The 26,823-nt window shown below is 44.2% G+C and overlaps 1 protein-coding gene across 2 annotated transcripts in view; it reads left to right on the forward strand.

Moving 5' to 3' along the window:
• The window catches only part of ASNS (asparagine synthetase (glutamine-hydrolyzing)), a 552,217-nt gene that overhangs the window by 235,419 nt on the left and 289,975 nt on the right, over positions 1-26,823 (forward strand). For both annotated transcript variants that reach the window (XM_078663713.1, XM_078663714.1), the window contains exon 2: positions 6,003-6,261. In XM_078663713.1, coding sequence (XP_078519839.1) covers positions 6,013-6,261 — 249 coding nt within the window. In that variant the 5' untranslated portion in view covers positions 6,003-6,012. The remainder of the gene's footprint in view (positions 1-6,002; positions 6,262-26,823) is intronic.

Genomic DNA, 26,823 nt, shown 5'->3' on the forward strand with positions numbered 1-26,823 from the left:
TAAGGATCGTAGATAGTTATTAAGAACCGTAAGTGTCTAGTGTCTCCACAGGAACTAATCTGTAGTGGCGATTATGTGGCTGGTAAATAATAACCAGCACTGTTTCCTAGGTCGTAGGCAGTAAGTCTGTAACGTTGCTAACCCGGTTAACGTGGTGAGAATCAAAGCGCTTTATCAGCCCCCACGGCGGGTAGTGGTGCGGTGGATGGAGGATGAAATACAATGGGGTTGTGTATTCCAATGTGGGGTGTGTATGTATAAGCAATCCCTAACTGTGACAACCACTGCAAACATCTCGTGTCGAGGCAGCCCCGCTAGTCAGTGGTGGCGTAGGGGACGAGGGAGAGTATTGAGACGATCTAAGAAAGCCCTCAATAATTGTGGTAGCTATTGTGTCAAATCAGGCTATGAGTCATATTGCACGAAGGGTCACTCATTGTGTAAATTCATTCGCAGAGCAGGTATATGTAACTCAGTTTAACGAGCCCCAAAGAATGTCATCGTTGAGGCCGGTGATGTGTATTCACAAAGCAGGTATATGCAACTCAGTTTAACGAGCCCCAAGGAATGCCATCGGTGAGGCCGGTGATGTGTGTGGACAGTCTGTGGACCCATCTCTGTTCAGCTCTGAACAGTGCAGCTTTAGTGATGGCTGGGAAGGCTTCTAGTATCGTCCAACATAGATTGTCAGGAGAGTGTGGTGTTTCTTTGTAGTGAGTTTACAGTTTTGTTGTGACTCTCTGACAACGGATGTTACTTCTGTGCTCGGTGATCCTAGTCTTAATGGGTCGCAAAGTCATACCTATATACTTCATGCCACAAGGGCACGTCATCATGTAAATGCACTGCTTGGTATTACAATTAGTGTGCCTCTTTTGGGTCCATTTGAAGTTAGGTTGCAGGGATAGTTCTTTGGATGTGGTGGTTAGCGGGCATACGACGCATGAACCACAAGGATAGTGTCCAGTCACTGTCGGTGTTGTGCTTCTTTGGTCTGGTGTGTACCAATGCGTCCTTTAGGTTGCGTGTTCTTTTATACGCGAACCTGGGTTTGGGAAGTTGTAAATCCCCTGTGTTTAAAATCTGCCAGTGTTTTAGGATTATCTTTTTAATTCCTGCAGAATCTGGGGTGAAAGACGTAACACACGTAAGGTTATCAGTGGATGGTTTAGGATGTGCCTCAAGTAACTTCTCCTTTGGGTTGTTCCTAGCTCTTTTCCATGAGTCTCAGACTTGTTTCTCAGGGTAGCCTCTAGCCTTAAGGTTATACGCCAAGGTGTTGGCCTCTGTTCTGTAGTCAGCAATTGATGTACAATGGCGCCTAATTCGTAAAAACTGGTCGACTGGTAGGTTATCCCTCAGTGCTTTAGGATGATCCACTCCCTTACACAGAACCTAGATCTATCAATCTGACAATTACATCAAAGGTATTCTCCGCACGTACAAGAATGCACACCATGACCTGCCACTTAGCGTCAATTCCATCTCAACAATTGTCTCAAACTCACACAGAGAAACACCAAACTCCACCTGAAATGCATACTCCTAAATTGCAGATCGGCCTGGAAACATGCAGCTGTCATAGAAGGCCTTATCATTACCCATGACCTTGACCTACTCCTTCTAACTGAAACATGGCTAAAGAATGACTCTGCACCAATCCTTGACATTCTAATCCCTCCAAGCTATGACATTATAAGAGCAGATAGACTAAAAAGGTCTGGGGGTGGAAATCTGGGCATTCTATCTAGCGCAAAAGACCTGCTTGCCTTGTTTCTTTCCAGCAGAACACAAGCTGTAACGCTGGGACCATTTAAATCGCCGGAACTTGCTCTACCCTGTGGAGTTCCCCAAGGCTCATCTCTAAGTCCGACACTTTTTAATATCTATGTGTCGGACTTAGCAAGAGTTATTAAAACCTACCAGATGAGCGTTACCTCCTATGCTGATGATACCCAGCTGGTGCTTGCTATTAACAACGATGGAGAACAGGTAGCGGCACGCTTCCAAGAAGGTATGTCAGCAATCAAAGACTGGATGAATGCCAATTGCCTTAGGCTGAACTCCGAGAAGACGGAGGTAGTCATTTTTGGGAAGATCTCCCCACTATGGTCATCAGTGTGGTGGCCTCCATCCTTAGGAGCCTTACCAACGCCATCCGCAAGGGTCAGAAACCTGGGAATTGTCTTTGATGAGAAGCTTAATTTTGCGGCACAAGCTAATCAAACAGTGGCAAATGGTCATCATAAACTTAGACTTATAAGAAAGATGATCCCGTTTCTCTCAGAAAGCGCCGAAAAAACTGTGGTGAGCACACTTGTGCTTTCCTCTTTAGATTATTGTAATGGCCTATTCGCCAATGCGCAAGCCCGGGTAATCTCCAAACTACAAATGAGTCAGAACGCGGCAGCAAGATTACTCTCCAGGACCCCTAAATTTAAACCGATCAGTCAAACAATCAGAAGTTACCATTGGCTAACAATTAAAAAACGGATTAAATTTAAATCACTCTGCCTGACTTTCAAAGCCTCCACAACCAAGGGCCGAAGTTTCTCCAAGAGCAGCTCTCGACCTACCGTCCATCCAGACAACTTAGATTGACGACGCTGCATCAATTAGCGGTACCTCGCACTAGGACGGTCACCTGGGGAGATAGGCGCTTTACGGTGACAGCAGCCAGACTCTGGAACTCTCTTCCATTAACAATCAGATCGAGTCAATCCCTTCTCCAGTTCAGGAAATTGTTGAAGACGTGGTTGTTAAACCAGTAATGAGTCTGCTTCCTCCTCTAGTGATATGCTGCCACCTCTCAGAGACCCTAAGTGAAATCTTAGCGCCAAGACGCCCACGTGCAAACGTATGCGCTTTACAAATTGTAATAATAAATAAATAAATAAATAAATGCCTGCATGCACCATATCAACCTTACAGTGATTCAGTCACAAACTATCGACCTTACCATGTGCGAATACCTAGGCATAAGCATTGCGAGCAACAACTGTCCCCTATGTAAATTACATTGATCTACCACCCTCCAGGTAACAATCCCGCATTCACCAAATAAATCAAGGAAATCATCTCTTCCAACGAAGGGCAACACTGCCCCCAAATCTTCCTCTGTGACTTCAACCTTCATTGGAACAACCATAACGATCCCACAGTCAATAGCCTAAAAACCTTCCTAACTGACCTCAAACATGTCTAATTCTGCGATAGCGCAACGCACATTCTGGACTCAACACTGGATCTTGTCATTGCTAGATCAAATTCCATCATACTTAAATCGATCATCCCTTGTGACTGGATGGACCACCACAGCATCTCCTTCCTTATCATTGATCCAACGAAGACACATAAACTCCAACTTAAGGAATCCAAACAGTGGAAAAGAAACACGTGTGACAATAACCTCAGCGGCCTGATATCCGTCAGCAACAATTTACTACTGCCACCAGCGGACATGACAGATGTCCACAGCCTCAAAACTCACTATAACTCAATGACATGACAGATGCCCACAGCCTCAAAACTCACTATAACTCAATGGCTAGCATTCGTGACACAGTAGCGCCCTTTCAACTAAAAAGGCCGTCCTCTAAAGACTCCAAATCTTGGTACAATGGGAGCCTAAATGATCAACAACACAACCTAAGACTAGCGGAACGGGCCTGGAGATCCTCACTGTCCCTAGAGCACCTTAAGCAACTAACATCAAGGGGGAGCAACTACAACAAATACATCAGAATCTCAAAAGCAAATTTCTTCAAAGATAAACTAAACAATGCTAGAAATCGGCCAAGAAAACTGTTCGTAATTATCAAACATCAATCCTCTCAACAACCCAACGACTCATCAATAGGCCCCAACCCGCAACCTAATTGCAACATATTTGCCTCCCACTTCTTGGACAAATCTAAAATGATAGAAAACGAGCTCCATATAGCAAATGAACAACCCATATTGTCACCCCCAACACCCTCGTGCCGCAGATTGTAAAAACCCCTATCCAACATGGACTTACCCTAAAGAATTAAGCATCTTGGAACACTTTCAAAAGCTTTGATGAAAATGACATCCTCAAGTTAGTAACAACACTTAAACCATCAAATCACTTCTGCGATCCTCTTCCAGCCAACATCTTCAGCATGATAAAAACTGCTCTTATACCCATCTGGACAAAGTAATTGCATCTCTATTACAAGGAACCCTTCCAAACTGCCTAAAAGCAGGCCAGGTAACCCCATTCTAAAAAAATCTACAGATGACCACACAATCCCAGATAACTACCGTCCAATATCCACTATTCTTTCCCTAGCAAAACTACTGGAGAAATGCGTCCATTCCCAACTATTCAACCATATAGCTCTATTCCACCTCATCGATGGAATGGTGGCATGAGTTTAAGGTGTTTTCTGAAACCTGTTTGATCTGCTGAACTCAGCTATCCTTCATCAGCAGTAGGCTTCATGTGTGTCTCTTTTATATAATTGCTCAATTCTGCCTCATGGAAATATTGATGCAAATAGCATCCAGCTGTTTTCAGTTTCGGGTGACCGCAATGGGTGAATGCCTTGGCATAGGTAATTTAGTATAATCTATGTGATGGATGAAAGGCTATCATTTTGACTTTCAAGCAGCCAATACCTATAAATATAATTTCATACTGACTAAACAATTAATCAAATTTGCATCTTTGAATACTCATTGGTAAATGAATAAGCTTCAAGTGCGCAACTGTCGTGATGTGTGAGAGTGGCAGAGAATGGGCAGTTAGGATTATATCAATGACAGATTTGTCATTTTCATGATAAATTGATGCATGGCATGCCCCTTTGAGGTTCTATGGGGGAGGTCTTCCCAAATGCAGGAATCCCCACTTTTTTGTGGTGCATTTTTGTTTTTGTTTAGGCTTGCTGAACTGAATGTTTGGCATTAGTTTGAAGGTTGCTGTCCTGTCAACAAGAATAGTGATGATTTCGCCCTATGTTGTGATTTGGTTGGAGTTTCCGATATGTAGTCTTGTTTATCAAGCCAAAGTTATAACTGTATCAGTTACGTGCTGTTATAGTTGACCGGATTTGGTGTTGCTTGAAGGAAGTAGCATTAGGTTGAACTGTAAATTGATTAACATTTCCACACTTTGAGCATCTCTTCCCATTTGTTGGACATGAGTATTTCTGCCTTTTTATAGGACATTTGGAAGTGCAGCGATATGAATTGTCTGTTTGAGACTTTATACTCTGCTGCCCTTTTCGTTGTTTGATAAAAGTGGCATTGGGTTTAATTGACTTACATATTCTTGCAAAACGATTAATCTTTCTGCATATTGAACATTTCCTCTATTTTGCTGCGCATTTGATGGTGGGCGATGAGCATTTCCGTGGTATCCACAGATTAAGTGGCTGTTTAAAGGCTTATTGATGTTAGTTGACTGTGGGTTCTTTACGTTTAAGCTTATGAGTCACTTTGGCCACGGTTGTATCCAAGTTGCTTGAACTTAACCCATTTCGCATTATATTATGGGTGGAAAGTACTTCCAAAAGGCACTAAAAAAATAAAAAATACATTGCTATTCAGAACGGATGAGATGCATAATAAGGAACAAACTTTTACAGTTATAAACAGAATACCGTATGGGAGGTATTAGTGCAATTTCAGTGTCTTTAGGGGCTTGCTCTACAGACATTTAGAGGGTAGTGCTTGGACAAGCAATGTTAGTGCTGGATGACACAGTATGGCAAGATTGGCTAATGAGAAGTCAATTACATTTGCTTCTCTAATCATGAGGCTAGGGAAATCAGATTGCTCACCATTACGCAGTTACATAAGAAATAATTTGCTGGCAACCCATAATGAATGTGATCTTTTGCATCTTGTTGATAATTCATCCAATTGCTTTATTCCTATCCAAAAAAGAAATTGTTTATTGAATTGATTACTATAAGCATATTGGAAATGTAATGTTTATTTCAGTTCACTGAGTTTGTTCCTTTATCCACTAGATATTTCAAGATGTGTGGAATTTGGGCTCTCTTTGGCAGTGATGAATGCCTATCTGTCCAGTGCCTTAGTGCTATGAAGATTTCACACAGAGGTCCTGATGCTTTTCGGTTTGAAAATGTCAATGGATACACCAACTGCTGCTTTGGATTTCACCGTCTGGCTATTGTTGATCAGTTGTATGGCATGCAGCCAATCCGAGTGAAGAAATTTCCTTACTTGTGGCTCGTGTACAATGGGGAAATCTACAACTTTAAACAGGTGAAACATTTTAACACAATATGTTTTTTTTTCAATATTATTTTTTTTGAGCGTGTTATTTCATGTAGACCTTATGTCTAATGGGAAATCAAGCAAAGATGGTGGTGGCAGCATGAGGATGGAGGTCAGATGATCCCTAACTACTCTACCCTTCTCGCATGTACATGTCTGAATACATTTGTAAATGGTCCTCTGATTACCGGCTAATTCTACTACTATTGAAATAGTGAAACCTGAGTTTCTGCAAGTGGTAAAAACCTCTAAGGACAGAAGGATCCAAAGTCAAATAAGCATTAATGGTGCAAGAGGTACAAAATGGATGCCACAGCATTTTCTTAACATGTCAACGGGAGCTCAGACATGGGCTGTAGCACACACAGTTTGCAAATGTAAACCTCAGTCTTGGATCTGTTAGACTGCTTGCAGAAATTGAATTTTCAATAAGAAATTCAAAGGACACATCAAGCTTTCCTTAGAGTGACTGCTAAAGAAAACCCAAAATCCTATTTAAAAAAAAAATGTATTTCAGTAATTTTCTGCTTAGGGAAAACATAACCTACAATACGCCTGCTAGTAAAGACCAGTATTTGCTGGACCTGATAGTATTTAGGTTATCGTAAAATAATACCCTTTTCCACAAAGCCATTTTTCTGAAAGATCTGGTGTCCGGACAGTTCTTCAGGGCCTTCCAAATTAAGGGCAGAAAAACAAACTTTCTGACAATGATTTATTTTAATGCTGGAACCACAGAATCGAGAAACTAGTGCAAGCTCACTGATTTGCTAAATAACTCCTATTTGGCAAGGAGCCAGTTTTGGGATGGAAAAGTACCTCGCCTTGTGACCGACGTGCGCCGCTCCCATAAGTCCCCAAGCTGCAACGATATTTGGATCCCTGGAGCTGGTTTTGTTTAATGATGGGTGAACACAGATCATGCGTATGAGCCACAAAATAGACCTGTCTCAGGGATTGCAGGCTTGTTGGACCGGATGGGGTGGCGAAAGCGCTCACCTTGTGGCTGTGAAATGGCACTGCCTTTACCAGAAGCTAAGTGGCACGAGTACAGTGGTGGCAGCATACCATGTCATGGTCAGTAGGAGTGATCAGGCCATTTTACGTGTCATTGGAGTGATGCCTACAGGTTAGTATGTAGGGCTTTGCAGCGTGCATGTGGTTGCATGTATGTGCTGGGTGTGTGTGTGCCTGAGAGTGGATCAATCCATTTTGGGAGACCCTGAGATGACTGCAGGAGCTTGGGCAGGTAGAGGTTCCCCCTAGGAATATGGATTGCTATATTTTTGAGACCTCGGTGAGACACACAATGGAGAAATGAAGAGCCAGGCCCCTCAGTACACTCAAAACGGCACTCATGATTCTGAGAGTGGTCACTGAAAAGGGTCCTGGGCAAATCTTAGGAAGGTGATGGGGCTGATCAGAGAATCATAAGAGTAGAGCTGGGGGCTTTTGAAAAACCTTTGTTGCACATATCACTGTGGTTGACATCCAGGTATAAAACATGTAGTTACTCCCTGGCCACAGATATAGAGTTGCTTCTGTTATGACAAACTACTTTCTGGAGGAAGGGAAGGACTTGGGAGTGGGCATTTCAAACGGAAGCATAAAAACACAGATAAATACATGATAGAATTCATAGTCAATAAGAACAGTAAATAATTCATATTTTATCTAAGGATAAAATGAAAAAACCGTACTACATCAAGATCTTTTCACATTATAAAAACTCTAGTTTCCTAAACAACCCCATATGATGTGCAAAGAGTTGGCGAGTAGCAGGCCCAAGGGTTATGACAGCCCCCCTTTTCCTTTTTCTCATGCAGACCCATAAGAACGTAACTACCGGGAAGCATACCAGGCAGTCAGGTAACAATTAAAAAAAATATAGTGCAACCAGGCATTGGTTAAAATTCCCTTGCTTTAAAATTGGCTTAAGATAGTTGTTCCTTTCTTTCTCAATGAGCCTGCAGAATAAAACTAGATGCAGTTCAGTTTGTTTTGAGAGATTATCACATGGGCACAAACTTAAATCTGCATGATTATAGGTTTTATACGGTTAGCCTAACATCAGTGGGATCTTATTCATATGAAACCTCATTAGTATGAATCTGTGTTGTGGGCTATTAACATTTGCTGGATAGAAATAACCTCTCTCAATTAATGGTGGATTCAGACGATAGGTAACAACTGTGTGTTTCTCTTTATGGTATTCGTTTCACTTATAATCCGCCATCAACAAAAACATATTAGGGACCTTTTGCTTTGAGACCTTTCTACAAGCCGGTGGGTCCTTAAATAATTCAGAGAGGCCAATTTCCTTCAGGTCTGTTTCTACATAGCCAAGCCACCTAGACATTCTGCTATTATCCATGCTTAAGCAGTTCCTTATTATTGTTTGTGTCAATGACACTGTGTTCCCCCACCAGATTGAGTGCCACAGAAGAATTGGAAATAATTGTGTTGCGTCTGCAATATAAGGCAGGCCCAGTTCCAAATGTAAAATGTAATTTGAGGAAGAGAGAGGGAGACTTACAAAAAATATTTTCAGTAGTTTGAAGTGCATGAGTTGCTACCAAACCTCAGACTCCAGCCCCATACGTTACTGCCGCCTTGACTTTAGCCTGATAGATGTTTTTTTATCAGTTTTAGTGTTCTTGCGCCCAATTTTTGGGCGAAGGATCTTACGGCCGAGAGACTTTTCTCCATTACCGACTTTCTTCCTTACGCCAACTTTGACCACGATAAATCTTTATCAAAGCGAACCCCCAAATAGGGAAAAGTGCCAGCCACCTCTATTCTCTCAGTATCCATGTGTAAGTAGGGGGTTTTATCTCTTTTTCTTGCCCCAGCTATAATTGCAAAGGACTTAGTGTGATTTACCTTCAGGTCTATTGAGTCCATGAAGGATACATATGCGGTTATCAGGCGTTGGAGACCAAGCCCTGTCCTAGTGATCAGCACCGCATTGTCCGCATAAGCCAAAATGGGTAGCAGTTGAGAGTCAAATACGGGGACATCTCGTGTGGCCATAGTGAGTGCATTTTCGACTCCGTTTGTGTAAACGGAGAAGAGAAAAGTACGCAACCCTGCTTTACTCCTCTGGCGATTTCGAATGGGCGTGCACACTCTATGTTTTTGGTGTAGCGGACCAATGGCGTGGCGTTTGAATACAACTCTCTTATGAATTCAATTCAATTCAATTCAATAATCTTTATTTCGTTGCAATTGCATCATAAAAGATATACAATTAAAATTCATTAAAATACAATTTCATAATATTCAAAAACACAGGTGGGATATGGGGTGTCTACTCAGAGTTACATTACATTGTCAGTTCAGTTCATCCCGGTATACATCATCATATTTGGGTCATGGTATTATGGCCAATAAAATCATCACACGTTTTAAATAAATATAGAATTAAAAGTAATCAACATATTTACAAGCTAAAAAGACAATTACATTTGTAACCACCATGGCATAAAAATTAAAAATTACAATAAAATGGTAAAAAAATATTACATGGCTGGTATACCCAACCATGAAGTTGGGTACTCGGTCATCCTTTGATTATGACATATATAACATTCATGATAGTATTAATTTTAAGGGGGCTTCATAAAGTTGTATGGTTAAAAATGAAGACCCATTTTTAATCTAATGAAATTAGCAGCAAGAAAAAATCTGCTGATGCCAAACACAACTACTTGACTGGTATCTGTTTTTAAAATTCTACCAGCCTCCTTATAGGAATTCAACCCAATTATGCGACATAGCGGCACTATCCACTTTTTCCTTGACTTCGCATAACTGGGGCAGAAAAATAATATGTGTAGGACATCTTCCCTTGCATTGTTAGAGCATAGAGTGCAGAGATCACTGTTTGTTTTCACCCAACTTTTCTCAAGAACTTTAGTTCTCAATGTTCCATACCTGTATTTAATGTACAAGGTTTTGGCTAGTGACGGCTGTACCTCATCCAAAAAAGTCTCAAAGTGTGCCACATCTTTAACCACTAAAACATTTTCAGTTAAGGGGCCATGGATTTTTATGTATACAGACTCATAGCTTGTATAGGACCAGAAAGACATTTTAACAATTTTTCTTGAACCCACATTCATCAATTCTGGCTCGCTCCAAAAATGGGCTAGTCCTAATTTAACTAGCCAAGATCTTACATGCTTCAACCAGTAGATTTTGCTGCCACTATCTAGATCCATCACTTCTTTCAACCCGTTTTTATATTCGTTCAGTTCAGGGGTTGTCCATAATCTGACCCACAGCAATAATGGTCTCAACATTGCATGTTGGTCAGTACGTTTAATATTCAGATCCAAAAATAGTGGTATCAGCGGGGTGTTAATGGGCACTTTAAATAATCCCCTAAAAAACTTGTTCTCGAGGGTTTTAAAGTTTTTCTTACATACTGGTCCCCATAATTCTGCTCCGTACAGTACAGCTGATTGAACCTTATACCTAAAGATCTCTAAAGCTGGGGTAACTGCCTTATTCAGACATTTATTATGTCTTTTTAAAATTGGGAGGCAGTTTTGTTTAAACACTATTTTCGCTTTTTCTAACTGCGGTCTCCATGCTAGTAGAGAATCAATTAATACACCTAAATATGTAAAATTCTGCTCATGATCTAATTTGTGACCATTTAGCATTAGTTTTTTTAAAAACTTTTGTGCGGGCTCCGTGCCATATATTTTGTTTTTTTTATATTTATTTCTAACCCTTTAAGATTACAATATGACTGGAACCTTTCTAATAAATTCTGGAGACCCCGCGGTGTTTGTGAGATAAGGATGGTATCGTCCGCAAAAAGGAGGGACGGAACCCGTTCACCGCCCAATATAGGTGAATCATTGTCACACTTCTCCATATGGGACGGGATGTCATTAACAAAAAGGGAGAAGAGTGTAGGGGCCAGCACGCATCCCTGGCGTACTCCCCTTTTTATAGGGATGGATTGTGAAATTTCCCCGTTTGGGCCCCACCTAACCTTAGCGTAATTCTCCTTGTGCAGACCCTTCACTAAATTTAACAAATCGCCTGGGAGTCCCTGGCATTTCAAGGATTCCCATAGTAGATCTCGAGGGATAAGGTCAAATGCTGCTCGTAAATCAACAAATGCCACATACAAGTGGCCTGTGCGAATGATGACATATTTCCAGTACAAGCAGCATAGCCTTAGTACCTGATCTATGGTTCCTGTTTTTTCTCTGAAGCCCGCTTGATATTTTGTTAAAACTAATTCTTCTTCCAACCATGTATTAATACGATTTAATATGTGCCTGGCATATATTTTTTGGGTTATATCTAAAAGACTTATGGGCCGATAGTTAGCTGGATCGCTTCTATCCCCCTTTTTAAAAATTTTGATAATTTCTGCGCCATTCCATGTCTCCGGGATGGGTTCGCCAGCCGCAACTATGTTACACAGATGATTTAAATAAGGTGCCATACAGCCAGGTCGTGCTTAAAGAGGTCACCTGGGATTTTGTCGAGTCCAGGGGCTTTCCCCTGTTTGACCGAATTAATAGCTACCTCTGTCTCCTGTAGGTTAAAAACTACCTGTGGGTGTACATCATCTACAACTGGTAGAGCTCCTTCTTCCTGCACTGCACCCCAGACCCTTGTGCTGGGTAACGGTTCGTAAAGTGGTTTATCCATGTAGCCTCATCTAGGAAGACCTCTCTCGAGCCTTTCTCCCTTTTATTTGCCTTAGCTACTATTTCCCAGAATAACTTCTGGTCCTTTGTCTTAGCCGCTGACAACATACTGGACCAGAGTTCTTCGTCCCAGGAAGATTATGCTTTTGCCAGTACTTTGTTATATTCTTTCCTTTTTTCTTTTACTTCTAGTGCACCTTTTGTTTTAAGTGCATCAATTAGTATAGATTTTGCAACACGGCACTCTTTACTAAACCAAGGTTCCCCAGAAGGCACTACATTCACTACACCAGTCCCTTTTTTAGGTTTTTTTGTCATGAGTTCTAATAGTTTGTTAAAAAAGGCTTTGTGCAGTCTAGTAAATTCACCCGATTCGCATTCAACAGGGTTATATGAGTCAAATGTATTCGCAAGTGAACAATAAATTTTGGCCAACAACTCTTCTTTTCCCAGGATGAATGCCCATTTCACAGACCGTCTATTATTACTAAGAATAATGTTGTCTATCGTGGGTGGTTGTATTTGGTTTTGACCTCCCTCGCTTACTTCCGACCCCTTTAATAAAGTCTGTAAGAAGCTAGTTTCAAGGGGACAGTGATCGCTATCAAATCTTTCCTTAACATTCAAGTCTTTTGTATATGGCCATAGATCAAATGAAACAATAACATAATCTATTTTACTTTCACATATACCCCTCGTAAAGGTGGGAGCTTTCGGGGTATCCGATGGCAGGCGCCCATTACATGCGCTCAGGCCTTGACTTGAGAGTAATCTTGTGATCTGAAGAGCTAGGGTGGTCCCAGCAGCCGCCCCATTACTAACTAAGGAGGGTATTCCATTAGCAGCATCTTCATCTTCATACAATTTATACATGCCTATAATAGGTTCATAATTACAGTTCATGTCCCCACATAAAATTACACTTGCTTCTGGGCCCAAAGTGTCCATAAGGATTTCTAATTTGTCAATGCATGGTGACTCCTTATAGGATGGACATGGTCTATTGTAGGCATTAATAAGATATATCACCCTTTTGTCATCGGTGGTAATTTCCAGGCCAAGTAGATCCAAAGACTCAATATTTAGATTTTTTATGCTGATTTTAATAGATACACTGACCCATATTAATAAACCACCTGAGGCCCGTCCTCTGGTTGATGGAACCGCATTTATCTGATATGTTTTATATCCAACTCTGTGTATTTGGTTTGTAGCCCAAGTTTCCTGCAAAACGCAGATATCAAAGGTATTCATGTAATTATTACATTCAGGGTCACTTCTTTTAGTACTCACTCCTGCTACATTCCATGAGACCAATCTAACTATACTCAACCCTTCATTTGTGCCTCTACTACTCAAAAGTGGAGTTTCTATCTTTAAAGCCGTGACCTCTTCTACTATACCTCCACTTGGGGACTGGTCTGTAGTAACAGTTATCCCCTTTAGGTCAGGTGCCCGATTTGTACTAGGACATACTGCTCCATTAGTGTCCCCAATTCCTACCTCTTTTAGATCGGGCACTCTAAAATATTCGGGTACCTGTACTACAGTCCCCTGACATGGTAGCAGTAGAACAGGAGGGGCAGGGGTATCTTGCAGTCAATCAACTGCATCTAAGCAATTGAAGCGATTGTTGGTGGAAATATAATCTAGATGTAGAGGCGGCTTTAGCCAGCCATCGCCACGTAGCCCCCTACCATTTCGCTGCACCATTGTCCAACCATCTGCCCTGGATGAAAAGTGGCCTGGTGGGTAGAAATAGGTCAGCTGAAAAGGACGAATAGTGGTGCCCAAATTGGGGTACCTCCAGTTGCAAATGTGTTTCACTACTCTAGGATTGTCAAAGTTTATTACTATGCAATCCCCATTTATATTTTTTGCCAACTGCCCCACCCAGGGTACTCGCCTGATATTAAGAATTCTACCCATCATATACTAGGGTAGTGGTCTATTAACATCCAGCCATTGGACCACCCTGTTCCATAGGGATCCAGCAGATTCTACCTCATGTTTGTCCAATTCCGGCACTCCAGCCAGAATAACCACAAATGGGCAAACCTCTGGGGGGAGATTAATGGTCTTTGTAATGCTTTCTGGACTATAATTTTTACCATTGCTATCCTGTGGTACACTATTTTTGTTTGGCTTACTTGTTTTGGGATCCAATACATCCTTCTCTTTTGCTGCCTTATGAATCCTCTCAGTAGTTTTTAGTACTGGTGGGTTCTTCGGTACCACTGATGCCTCTGCAGTTTTAACGACATTGGCCTTCGGTAGCGTATGGGATACACTAGGTTTGACATTCTTTAGGGAGGATTCTACAATTCCCTTAATATCCCTCTCAATCCGTTTTTAGATAGGTCTCTACCTTACTCAACCTCTCCTCGAGTGGACGTAATAAGAGTTTCAATGTGCCAAAAATAATGTTTGTCTCAGTGTTCACAATTCCTTCCGTAACCCCTGTAGTTAAGTGGCCCCCTGTCGGTTGTATCGGGACCCCATTGTCTAATGTGTCATGCTCCACATTTATACTATCACTGACAGCAGGTATTTCCATGATACCAGGGCTTATCGCTGTATTTTTAGAACCCTTTTTTTTTCCCTTCCTTCCACCATGTGTAATTGATGGGCCCGATTTCACCTTGGGAATAGTCCCTGTATTAGCTCCTTTCTGTTGTCTTGTGTTATGCACCTTGACAACGTTGGGTGAAAATAAGAGTGATTCTGAAACAGTAGAGGAGCTCCCATCTGTAACATTTGGTGTATCACTATTAGTTTCCTGCAATGAGATAATTTCTAAGATTGGTGAAACATTAACTCCCCCATTAGATACAACTCTACCCGAGGAAACAGGAGTTTGTGCGTTGGTTATTTGGCCTAGTGAAGATCGTCTTGCAAAGGCCAGTTCCTGGGAAACCCGTCTCTCCATAATGACAATACTTTCGTCAACAACAGAGTTCATCTTTTTAATAAATTGGTCCATTGCTCCTGTGAATGCGGCAGTGTCAGTTTTCCCTTTAACCTCCTTGGTGGCATTGTTCATGGGACAGTCTGTAAGTGAGTTTTTTTTTTTTTTAAATATAACAAGTAATTAAATCCACAGTACTCACGAAACGAAGATTTTTGAGATGTTAGTGGGGTGGCCCGTCCGGGCCTCTGCCGGTCTTGAACGGGCTTAAACGGGCCCGCCCTTGGCCCTTGGCCCGGGCTTCGCGAAGCGGGTGCGGCAAGATGTGGCGAAGGGGCTCCCGTCCAGGAGGCAGGGGGCAGCAGCGTCCCAGGTGCAGTTCCCCACCGGTAAATTCAGGCGTCCAGGTGTCCAGGATTCAAAGTTCTTATGAAGTTTATTATAGCTGGGTCGAACCCCATCTCCTCTATTATTTTCCATAACTTTACATGGACCACACAGTCGAATGCTGCCGACAGGTGCATGAAAGGCATTTAGATCTTTCCTTTCTTCATTCTGGTATATTTTTCTGTAATCAGTGCTAAATTCAAGCACTGGTCCACAGTTCCGCTTCCCTGCTGGAACCCATACTGGGCATGGATTAAGATGTTGTTTTCCTTGGCCCACCCCTCTAACTTGGAGAGGAGGAGCCGGCCCATGAGCTTCGCTGTAGTGTCCAGCAGGGAAATTGGTCTATAATTTTTGGGATTAGCCCTGTCCCCTTTTTTGTAGATTGGAACAAATGACACCCGCAGACAATGAAGGGGGGGGACCTGCCAGGGCTATACTGTTCAGGACATTCTCTAATATGGGTGCCCATAGGTCCGGTGTTTCTTGGAAAAAATCAATTGGTACACCAACCGGTCCTGGGGCTTTACCTGAACTACATGAAATCAGACTTTTCTTCACTTCACCAACTGAGAAGGAGAGTGGCGCATGAGGGTTTGATTCCATGTTCAAAAGTGGTGTTCGGGGGTGAGTACTTTCGGCAAAGATGTTTTCAAAATGGGCGACCCACGCTTCTTCGTTTACATTTTTGTGTAATGTGGGATCTCTGAGATTTCTAAAGTGTGGTGCATTCACTATCTTCCAAAAATCACGGCTATTACCAGTTCTGTCTGCCTGAGCAAGGTCCGCCCAAATCTACTCAATAGCCTTTTTCTCTATTTCTTCGAGCTAGCTTATATACAGCCCGTAATGCCTTTATTTGTTCTGGGATTCTGGGTCTAATTTTCAGGGTGTGCATCAAAGCCTTCCTTGCCTTAGTGCACGCAGAGTCAAACCAGCCACAGCCAGTCACTGTATTTAACGCTTTTGTGAGTGTGAGGGCCAGTTTTACCTTCTCTAAAACGCCACAGAAGGCGGTCACCATTTCCCGTGCTTCTGGCATCTGGTTCTAAACATATTGAAATATTACTCTGTGTACTCAATATGATTTCTGAAGTCATCTTAGGTTTATCAATATGGGCACAATTTAATTGTATTCCATTTCTCCTTGCCACAATTGGAGTACCGATATTCTCGATGCAGGGGGAGTCCCCTGTAGATACCTTTATCTGGAGGGATAGAAAGGCATGGTCACAAAAAATTGTGAATTGATTTCCCAGCCTAGTGGCCCTTATACTGATAGGGGTGGTACATAATATATAGTCAATAGTTGACTCTAGCCCATTTCTCTGGAAGTTTCCCTCCGAGTTACCTGTTGGAGGTTCTAGATCACAGGTCATTACCATGTTTTGGGAGTTTAATATCCTGTTTAAGAAGTTGCCGTATTCATTGTGGGTGAAATGATATATGAGATTTCCCCCCAAATCCTCTAATCCACATACAGGGGCTACATTATGTTTGCAGGGATGTATGTTAAAATCTCCCAGCCAAATGATGTTGGGTGCCTCATTCTTAGTATTGCCTATGGAGTTTTCCAAAATCTTATCAACCTCACCAAAAATAGAGTACATATTTAAGCCAAACTCATTATTACAGGTATTAATTAAAAGCCACATGCCTTCCTGTTGTACCTCAAGTGTGAGGATATGGAAATTTGAATTTGGGGATTCAAACTTTATTACCTTTCCTGGAAAGTTATTTGGAATCAGAGTCAAAATACCCCCCTTGGCCCCCCCTGAAGCAGAGGGTTTAGCTAGGGTTTGAAATGAACGGTAGCCATTTGTGAATATTGGATCCATAGACCATGTCTCCTGGAAACATGCAATGTTGTGTTCCTGCTAAACTTTCAGCCAATTATTGTCACTGAATTTTGGGGCGATACCGGCCACGTTCGACAAGGCTATCTTGAGCACCATTTTAATTCCCCCCCTCCTCCTTGTGGTTTAGTTGACTGTAGGGCTCTCTGTAGTAGCAGGGGCCAAAATAACATGATTCTCGCAGTTAGCTAGAGAATTTAAGGCTGGTGGATGTAGTCAGTCGCATGCTTCTAGGTCAGACAGAGGGGCAAATCTATTCTCCAGGCTTATGCCTGGTGTCCCAAAAAAACCCCCTGAGTTCTTCCACCCCTGACCCTCTTTCTGGTATAGATTACTTCCTAGGACTAGCGGGAGAAAGGGTCTGTAAAAGTAACCCAGCGGTAACACAATAATCTGGGAACTCTTGGGGGAAACTTTACCTAAATAATCTAGGAGGTGTCCAGCGACAAATACATTTTTTAAATTTAGAACTACTCAATCTCCCAACATTTCTTTCCTTGCTGGGCCTACCCAAGCTACCCTTCCAGCCATAATCAAATGACTTGGGAGGCTCCTGCCGCTGCCCCCTATCTTGTTCAGTTTTGCGTCATCCAATGTAGGGCTTTAGACATCAGTTGGACTGTGGATTCTGGTTGGCCCTCCCTCAGTGGTGGTACGTTCCCTTGCACCAGTACCAAAGGTGCGGCTGCCGGGGGTAGGTGTAGAATCTGTGTTCCAGTCACCATTGGACCAATATTCAGCCTTTCGAACCATTTGATGCTCTGATTGTCCACCCGGCCCAAGCTTGATTCCACCCTGACAAGTGGAAGCTATGTTGGGGTGGTGAGTTTGGTGGTTTGTTGTATCCTCCACTTCATTGGAGTGTTGCATGTATTCCTGTCTACGAGCAGTTATGCCAGGGGTTATACTCATATGGGTATCAGAGTTAGGGTTTAGAGGATTGGCCAAGTCAGTAGATGCGGGCCCATTGTTTGGACAGTTCGTGGTCAAATCTATTCTGTGTGACTGTATTTGAATTAGAGTTTCAATCTCTTGGCCAGTTGGCCAGTTCTTGATCCATTCCTAGCGGACAATGTATCTAATACATGGGCTTTTTGTGTGGCTTGGGCTTCTAAGCCTCTTAACGTCTCTTAATTCGGTTTAATTTTAATGAAATTCGATGCAACATAGTGGCAACCAAAGTTTCTAGTCTCTGCCACTTGTCCTCGTTTATCAAGGGGCTCACGGTTGGTGTGGGATTTTCCGAGGTGCTTTCTCCACCTTGCACGACTGCCGCTTCAACACCGCTCCCCCTTGCTTTGGGTGGTCTAGGGGCTTTTGCTGGTTTCTGACTCTGTGGGCCACCTCCACTTTTTCTCTTGCCTGGGTGTTCGGTGTTAGCTCCCATAGACTTTTTCGTGCCCTCAACCCTAGTGGATATTCCTTTCGTCTGGCTTGTCAGTGCTGGCTGGCCAGGTAGCGTTCCCGTAAATGTTTCCGTTACTACTTCCTGAACTAGTAAGGGAGGTTACTTAGGGGCGGTAAGAGACGTCTCACCCCCCCCAAGGAAAATCTTAGGCGGCGTTCCGTCAGTTCAATTTTGTGTGCTAAGACTGACGTCGCCCTAGTTAAAAAGCAATCAAGAGTTTCTGCAATTCCATCTCCCAAACGGTCATTCAGACCCTTACGCTTGCTCATCCTGAGGTGGGGCTATGAGATTGAACACAGTAACAGGATAAAATAATAATTGTGCACAGTACCTTGATTAAGGACACCGATTTCAGAGGGGGGACCCTGCCCAACCTCCTCTGGGCTCTGACGGGCCTGCCCTTGGCCCGTCTCCGCGCGAATCCCCGTGCGCATCTCGCACCGCGGGTCTGCAAAGGCACTTTATGAGCGACCTGGACGCAAGGTGAGCTGGGAGCTGTAGTCTCCTCCTGCCTGTTTCCTCCTGTCCTCTCCTTCACAAATTCCATCTGCTTCGCGGGTACATGCGCCACGGGTCTACGAATGCGCTTTTTGCGTGACCTGGATGCAAGGGGAGCTGGGAGCTGTAGTCCCCTTCTGCCCCATTCCTCCTCTCCTTCACGAATTCCAGCTGCTTTGCGGCTACACGCGCCGCGGGTCTGCGAAGGCGCTTTATGCGCGACCTGGACACAAGGGGAGCTGAGAGCTGTAGTCTCCTCCTGTTCGTTTCCTCCTCTCCTCTCCTTCACAAATTCCAGCTGGTTTGCTCTAGTGCCTGTCTGCTTGCCAAGACTACTATGCCTTGTGATGAAGAAGAGAGCGCTTGAAGGGAGTACTGACAAGTGGAAGAACCTTACAGAGCGAATCCGCATTGCAAGATGTGAGGAAGCAGCTTCTGCACTGATCTGGTTGTTGCCCGCATACAGACTTAAGTTGGCAACCTCAGATGCCAGAGGCGGGCTGTTGTTAAGTTAACTGGTGTTGCACCGATGTGCGACCTTACATGTCAAAGGGAGCCACTGTGAAGGGTGCATTCCTACCAGGCCAATCAGGCAGTAGCCCATGTACGGAGTAAAGTTGGCATTCCTGTTTGCCAGAGGAGGCTGCCATTAAGAGTACATTACTGCCATGCCAATCAGGTTTTTAGCGAGTATAGTCAGTACCCTGTATGCCAGAAAGGAGCACCATGAAGAGTGCATTACTGCCATGCCTGTCGGGGCATAGCCCGTCTACGGGGTAAAGTCGGCAAACCGTATGCCAGAGGCGACTTTTGTGAAGAGTGCATTACTGTTCTGTCTATCGTGCCATAGCCTGTGTGAGGAGTAAGCTGGTGACCCTCGATGCTGGAAGAGCAGCTGTTGTGAAGAGCAAGGGTCGTCACCTTGTTTTGCTGATGCTAAGAGGGAAGGCCACTGTGGTGACCTGCAAGTGCCCAATGCCCCGACTGAAGCATCGGAACCTGAGCAAGCGTCCCCCAACATGTGAGAGAGATTGAAGGAACTTACTGTGTCATCAGAGGGAATGCAGCGGATGACCAGCTGCTGCCACTGCAAAGCCCAGAGCGCTACTCACCGTTGGCAGCTTCTGCAGACCTCAGTGATGTCCAAGTGTGGAACGCTGCCAGAGACTTCGGTAGAGCAACCCAAGTGGGAGCAGATCATAGGGCAAAAGGGCCCAGAGGAACTAGTTCTGCCTTGCAACGCCATTGATGCTGAAACTCTTTTGAAGACTCTGAGTGGGACGCCTATGTCTCAGACTTCTAGTGGGACCTAACTTGAATGCCGCCTATCGTGAATGGAGATTAACCACCACAGAAACAGAGATGAAATTGGGATTCTGTGGCCTGCCTATCTAATACTAGAGTATTGACTTTAGGACTTTAGGAGAACTGGGTGTATTATTTGTGTATGCTGTATTTTACTTTGTGTTTGTTTATTAATACTCTTTTTCTCATAAGAGCAAGTGTTTGACTGGACAATCATTTATTGCTGCTATTGAACATATTTTAAGTTGGACCCTGTGTTCATCCCCTTCATCTACCTCTATTCTGAGAAGCCTTGGACTGCTTGAGTCACACTACTACTGAAAGTCATGTGCTCAAGGGGTACTTTGCACAGATGCTCAGGACCCCTAGTAGATCGGGCTCTGGGACAGCAAGAGTAAAAGGCCTCAAACCCCATGGTTGGACATAGTAGCTCCTGTTGTCCAAAGGCCCTCTGAAAGGGGTTCTAAAAGCTAGCAAGCTTGAATAGTCAAGGCACGAGCCGAGCAGGCACTCCTCCTTATTATTACAGGGTGATGTAATATAGTACACAGATACTGTTTAGCCAACAATGTTAAAATTCACAAGACGAAACACGTGCTGGCTAGAATGCATTGGTAAAGTGTGACCATAGAGACAAATTACGCACAGAGCACTGTGGAAATACAATTGTATGTATATTTGGTCACACAAGTGTATATAGAACTTTAATGGCATACTCCACCTTAGAAACAGGACTGTTAACTGTATTATTATTTGATTTTTAAATGATTCTCTGTACAGCTTACAATAGATATAATCATTTATCAAAAGAAAAATAGGTTTGGAAGTCAATGGCATCTCTGATTCTGCTCAAAAACTTGGAGTTGCAAATAAGATTAGCTGATATTATCTTAATTTATGAGAAGATAGTGGGCAGTAGCATTGCATGTCTTGCAGTTTTAAAAGTTGAATTGATATTGGTTATCTTTTTTGAATGAATATTTATTACGGTGATAGATTTTCATATCCAACCATTATATTGAATGAGCCTTATTTTTCGGCAGATAACTGGCAATGTGATTACATCATTGCTTGAGTGTCTGAAATATTGTATTCATTCTCTAACAATGTTACTGTTGATTCCCATTTTTTGTGAATGTGTGGTAAAGATGATGATTGTAATAATTTATTTGATGCAAGTATTTAAGATTACAGGCTTATGGAGTTAAAAATGGGGGTCCCTAGCTGGCAGTGGTGTACACCCTGTCCAAGTAGGGACCTTTACTTCTAGTCAAGATGAGCAAAGTACACACCTACGTTTGCTTGTGCTCACCCTCCGGTAGCTTGACGCAGAGCAGTCAGGTTAAACTACAGACACAATGTGTAAAGCATTTGTATGTAACCCACAGGAACTCAGTGAACACACCACAAATGGACACCACACCAGCTTAGAAAAAAGAAAGTATTTTTATCTAAACCAAACAAGACCAGAATGACATAAATCCAACATACCAATATCAAAATAGCACTTGTAAAAGGTTCCTTGCAAAAATATAGCTCTCAGAAGACAATAGCTCCAACTGGGGCATCCTGACAGGTACAAATTCCAAAGTACGGCGCCGACCGCAAGGTGCATGGTCCGACCATGGAATCGCATGGACTCCGAGAGGAACAGTACCTTTTGTAATAATCCAAACAACTGCGGCAGGGAGGTGATGCGGTGGTGCCTGTGCTAGGCAGTGTGGGCTCCTTACTGCCACAGGGGAGGTGAGGCGTTGGGTGAGGAGTCAGTATCCTTACTGCTACGCCGGGGAGGTGAGGCGTTGATTCCTTACTGTTGCAAGGGAGGTGAGGCTTCGGTTCCTTACTGTGCAGGGTGGGTGACGCAGCATAGGCACATTGGTTCCTTACGTCCATTATCGACTCCGCGATGGTGTGCTTTAGGCGCTGGCGTCGGGCGGTGTTTCATGCACTCCATGATGGTGCCCTTGGCTCAGGTGCAGGCAGTGGCCTCAATGACGGTGTCAATGCAGGGAAAGAGTCAGCAGGCATCAGGGCTGCAGTGTTGTTGTGGTCAGTGCTGTGCTCACCCACCTCCAGTTGTCAAGAACTAGGCTGACACTACAAGCAGGTCAGAACTCCCAGAAGTGGATTTCAGGGATGCTGCAAGTGAAGTCTTTGTGTCCCTGAGATTTCAGAACAGGTCACAAGCTCTACTTGAAACTCATGGAGATTTTCTCAAGCAGGATTCACAGCAAAGTTCAGTCTTTGTCGTCTTTCGGGTTGAAACAACAAGCCCACCCAGCTAAGCAACACACAGCAAAGGGGCATTACTCCTCCTCACAGCTCTTTAGCACTTCTCCTTGGCAGAGGGTCCTCTTTATTCAGAAGTAATCAAAAGATCTGGGGTTATTGGTCTTATAGTTATACCCCATTTTCTCTTTTTAGTGTTTGTTTCAAGAGTCTCTGAGCTCAGTAAAAACCAGTTCTCTCCTCCCTGGTCCAATTTCACTATGGGAGGTGGTGACAGCATTGTGAAGATAAGCCACAGCCTATTCAGGTGCTGGTGAAAACTCCTCCCACCACTCTAAATGCAGAAAGGTCTATTCAGCTGGACTATGAGTCACCCAGGAAAAGCAGGACACACTGCAACCCCCCTTGTGACTGTCTAGAGTAAATGCATATCCCCAGCCTCTATCACTCCAAACTCAGACAGTAAATTCACAAACGGGCAGAGGCACACAGAATGGCAAAGCAAGAAAATGCCCACTTTCTACAACTGGTGTTTTCAAACACACAATTAAAAAACACCTTCACTAAAAGGTATGTTATTAAATTCTGAGTTCAGTGAGCCTAAACTCAATTTTTCTATCTTGTCCGGATGGAAATTCACACTTGTAAGATATTAGAAGGCAGCTACAATGTTAACCTATGGGACAGAGAGCCTTTCAATAGTGAAAAACGAAATGCTCAGTACTTCACTAGCAGGACATGTATCACCCAGCAGTACATGACCTACCTTTCACATACGGTGCACCCTGCCCACTGAGCTACCTTGGGCCTACCTTAGGGGTGACTTACATGTAATAAAAGGGAAGGCTAGGACCTGGCAAGTGGGGGCACTGGCAAGGATGGCAGGTCAGTTAAAAACTGCACACGTAGACACTGCAGTGGCAGGTCTGAGACACCTTTGAACGGTTACTTCTGTGGGTGGCACAATCAGTGCTGCAGGCCCACTAGTAGCATTTGATTTGCAGGACCTGGGCGCAGACAGTGCACTGTACCAGAGACTTACCAGTAAATCAAATATGCCAATCATGGAGAACCAATCAGAATGACAGTGTACACAGGGAGAACTTGCACTTTGGCTCTGTATAGCAGTGGCAAAGTGCCCAGAGCACCCAAACTAGTAAAAACAAAGTCCAGCACACGGGCGGCAAGGACAAAAAGTCTGGGGAAATCACACCAAGGATGCCAGGCCTTACACATATCCCTTCCAGCTGAAAAGTGGGGAAAACTACCCACCTTCCTGGGAAATCTCATCACTAAGGCGGAAGGATCTGGACAGACCATCAGCATTGGCATGTCCTGTACCAGGGCGGTTTCCACCGTTAAGTCCTTCCTTTATAGGGAAATGGACCACCAACTCAACAGCTTTGGGTTCTCTCCCTCCATCTGCATTAACCATCTGAGGGGACTGTGGTCTGTTTGAACCCGGAAGCGAGTCTCAGACAAGTAGGGTCTTAGCTTCTTCAGTGCACAGGCCACAGAAAAAGCTTCTCGCTCAGTTGCACTCCTTCTCTGTTTCCTGGGAAGTAACCTCCTACAAATAAAGGCTACAGGTAGGTCCAGCCCCTCATTGTTCAGCCGTGAGAGTACTGTTCCCACACCATGCTCTGTAGCTATAGTCTGTACCATAAATTTGTGGGAGATGTTGGGTGCGTTAAGCATGGGCACCGTGCACATTTTAGCTTTCAAAGTATCAAAAGCAGTCAGGCAGGCATCAGTCCAGATCAATTTTCTTGGCTGCTTCCTGGAAGTCAGCTCAGTCAAGGTAGCAACAATGGTGCCATCGCCCTTGATAAACCTTGATAGACCTAAAAAGGCTCTCAACTCTGTCTGGGATTTAGGGGGCTCCTAAGCCATAATGGTGCCAATCGTAGGTTGTAGGGGTGCCTCCTGGCCTGTTCCTACCTGGTGCACTAAGTACAACACAGACCCCAGCCCAATCTAGCACTTATTGGCCTTGATCGTGAGGCCTGTCTTCTGCAGAGCCTTTAGCACTTTCCAAAGCTATTGCAAGTGATCTTACCAGCTGGAGCTGAACACTTCAATATCATCCAGGTAGGAGGCACCTGGCTGACAAACCTCTGAAAGGTGGCAGGGGCGCACTTCAACCGCAAGGGCATTATCCAGAACTGGTAGTGCCCCTCTGGTGTTGAGAACGTACACCCATTAGTCAAGGCAATCTGCCAGTACCCAGATGTTAGATCAAAAGTGCTGAGGAACTTGGCAGCTCCTAACCGATCGATGTGCTCATCAGTTCTGAGGATGGGGTGCACGATAGTCCTGGTGATGGCATTGAGTCCACATTAATACACACAAAACCAAAGTTCAGATGTGGCACCGGGATCAGCAGCCTTTGCTATCAAGACCACTAGGCTGGCCCAAGGACTGCTGGTGGGCTTGATCACCCAAAGTGCCATCTTGGAAACCTCTTCCTTGATACTGGCTTTGATCTTGTCACTCAACCCGTAAATCTTATGCTTTACAGGTGGACTATCTCCATTATCCACATTGCGGGAATGCCAATGGGTGATTCCTGGGGGTCAAGAAGAACAGTGAGGCAAACTGTCCCAACAACTGGTGACAGTTAATGTGCTGCTCTGGGGTCAGTGTTGGGAAGAAGGCCACACCTTTTACAGGCCCATCGTACTCCTAGACAAACAGGAGGTCAGAAGGAGGCTCACTTTCCTCTTCTACTCCCTCATCTGTCGCCAATAGCATCTTCACTTCAGACCTCTAAAAGTGAAGTTTGAGGCAGTTCACCTGCTGGACCCTCAAAGGGTTCCTGGAAGTCTGCAAGTTCACCAGATTGGTGACGTCGCTCTTGCACTCCTCCATCTCAATAGGCCCTATCCATTTGTCCTAAAGAGTGCAAGGCTCTACTGGGGCCATGACACACTTTCTGGCTAGGCTGAAACTCTTATCAGAGTGGCTGTCTGGTCTGACCAATGTTTCATGTCCTCCTGGTGTGCTTCCAGGTTCTCCTGAGCGAGTTTCCTGAAGCGCACAGTCTGGTTTCGGAAGACCAGCATGTAGATAAATACATCCTGGGGAGATTTATGAGAGCGTTCTCATAGCCCTCTTTCTCCAGACTACGAGGTCCACTTACATGTTGCCCATATGGCAGTTCAACGAAGCTCGCCATAGTGACTTCTGCTGTAGCTTCCTGTAAGCAAAGAGTAGGTAAGGTTACACTTCATGGAGTCTGACGGACTCCCAATAATGCCTTTCAAGGTTTGGTTGAATCTCTCAACCAAACAGTTACTTTGGGGGTGGTAGGGAGGAATGAACTTATAGGTTTCACCACACTCCTTCCACAGAGATTTCATATACGGGGATATGAAGTTAGTTCCTCAGTTGGACACCACTTCTTTGGGGAAACCCACATGGGAAAAGATCCTCCTCAACGCTCTGCTCACCACGTGAGCTGTCGTCCGCAGAGGGATGGCCTCCGGGTACCTGGTGGCATGGTCCACCAAGACCAGGATATACCTGCTGCCCATGGCTTTCTTGGGATCCAGGGACCCAAAAGTATAAATTCTCACCTGCTCAAAAGGGGTGTTGACAATAGAGAAAGGTTGGAGAGGGGCCTAGCATCTCCTCCCACTCTTACCACTTGCCTGCCAAGTTTGGCAAGACCTACAATGCGCATCAGAGTGCCTACGCATTTAGGACCAGAATAAGTGGGTCACAATCCTTTCAAAGGTTTTTTACTGCCCCAAATGTCCTGCCAGAGGCAGGCCAGCCAGCTCCAATAGGAAGGTTCTGAAGTATTGGGGTACCACCAGCACACGGGATGACCCAGGCTCAGCAACCTTAGGCTCGCTATTCAGGAGATCATTCTCCCAGTAAATCCAATGTGATCCAGACTGATCACCAGCCACCTGGTTTGCAGCTGCTGCCAATGGGTCAGTTCAGGCAAGTCACCCAGTTCAGCCACTTGTTCCCCTGTAGGTTCCAGGGCATCCCCTCAAGATCTGCCCCCTCCCAGACTGTGGAAACCTCTGGGCGGGTTTCCCACACCTCCTGCCCCTTCTCTTTCTGGCAGGCACTTGAGCCACTCTTTCAGGCTCCAGGTCCCCTTGATCACCCAATATTGGTTGCCATTGACCTTGTGGCCACACACGCCCACTCAGGCAGACCCACCATCCTTAAGTGTGTCCGTCGTTCCACCTCCTTCCAAGGGGAATTCTCCAGGTTGTTCTCTTACAGGCCGTCAACAGGCATGGTTGGACTCACAGCTAT

The sequence above is a fragment of the Lissotriton helveticus genome, chromosome 10 (assembly GCF_964261635.1).
Source record: "Lissotriton helveticus chromosome 10, aLisHel1.1, whole genome shotgun sequence".
Lineage (NCBI taxonomy): Eukaryota > Metazoa > Chordata > Amphibia > Caudata > Salamandridae > Lissotriton > Lissotriton helveticus.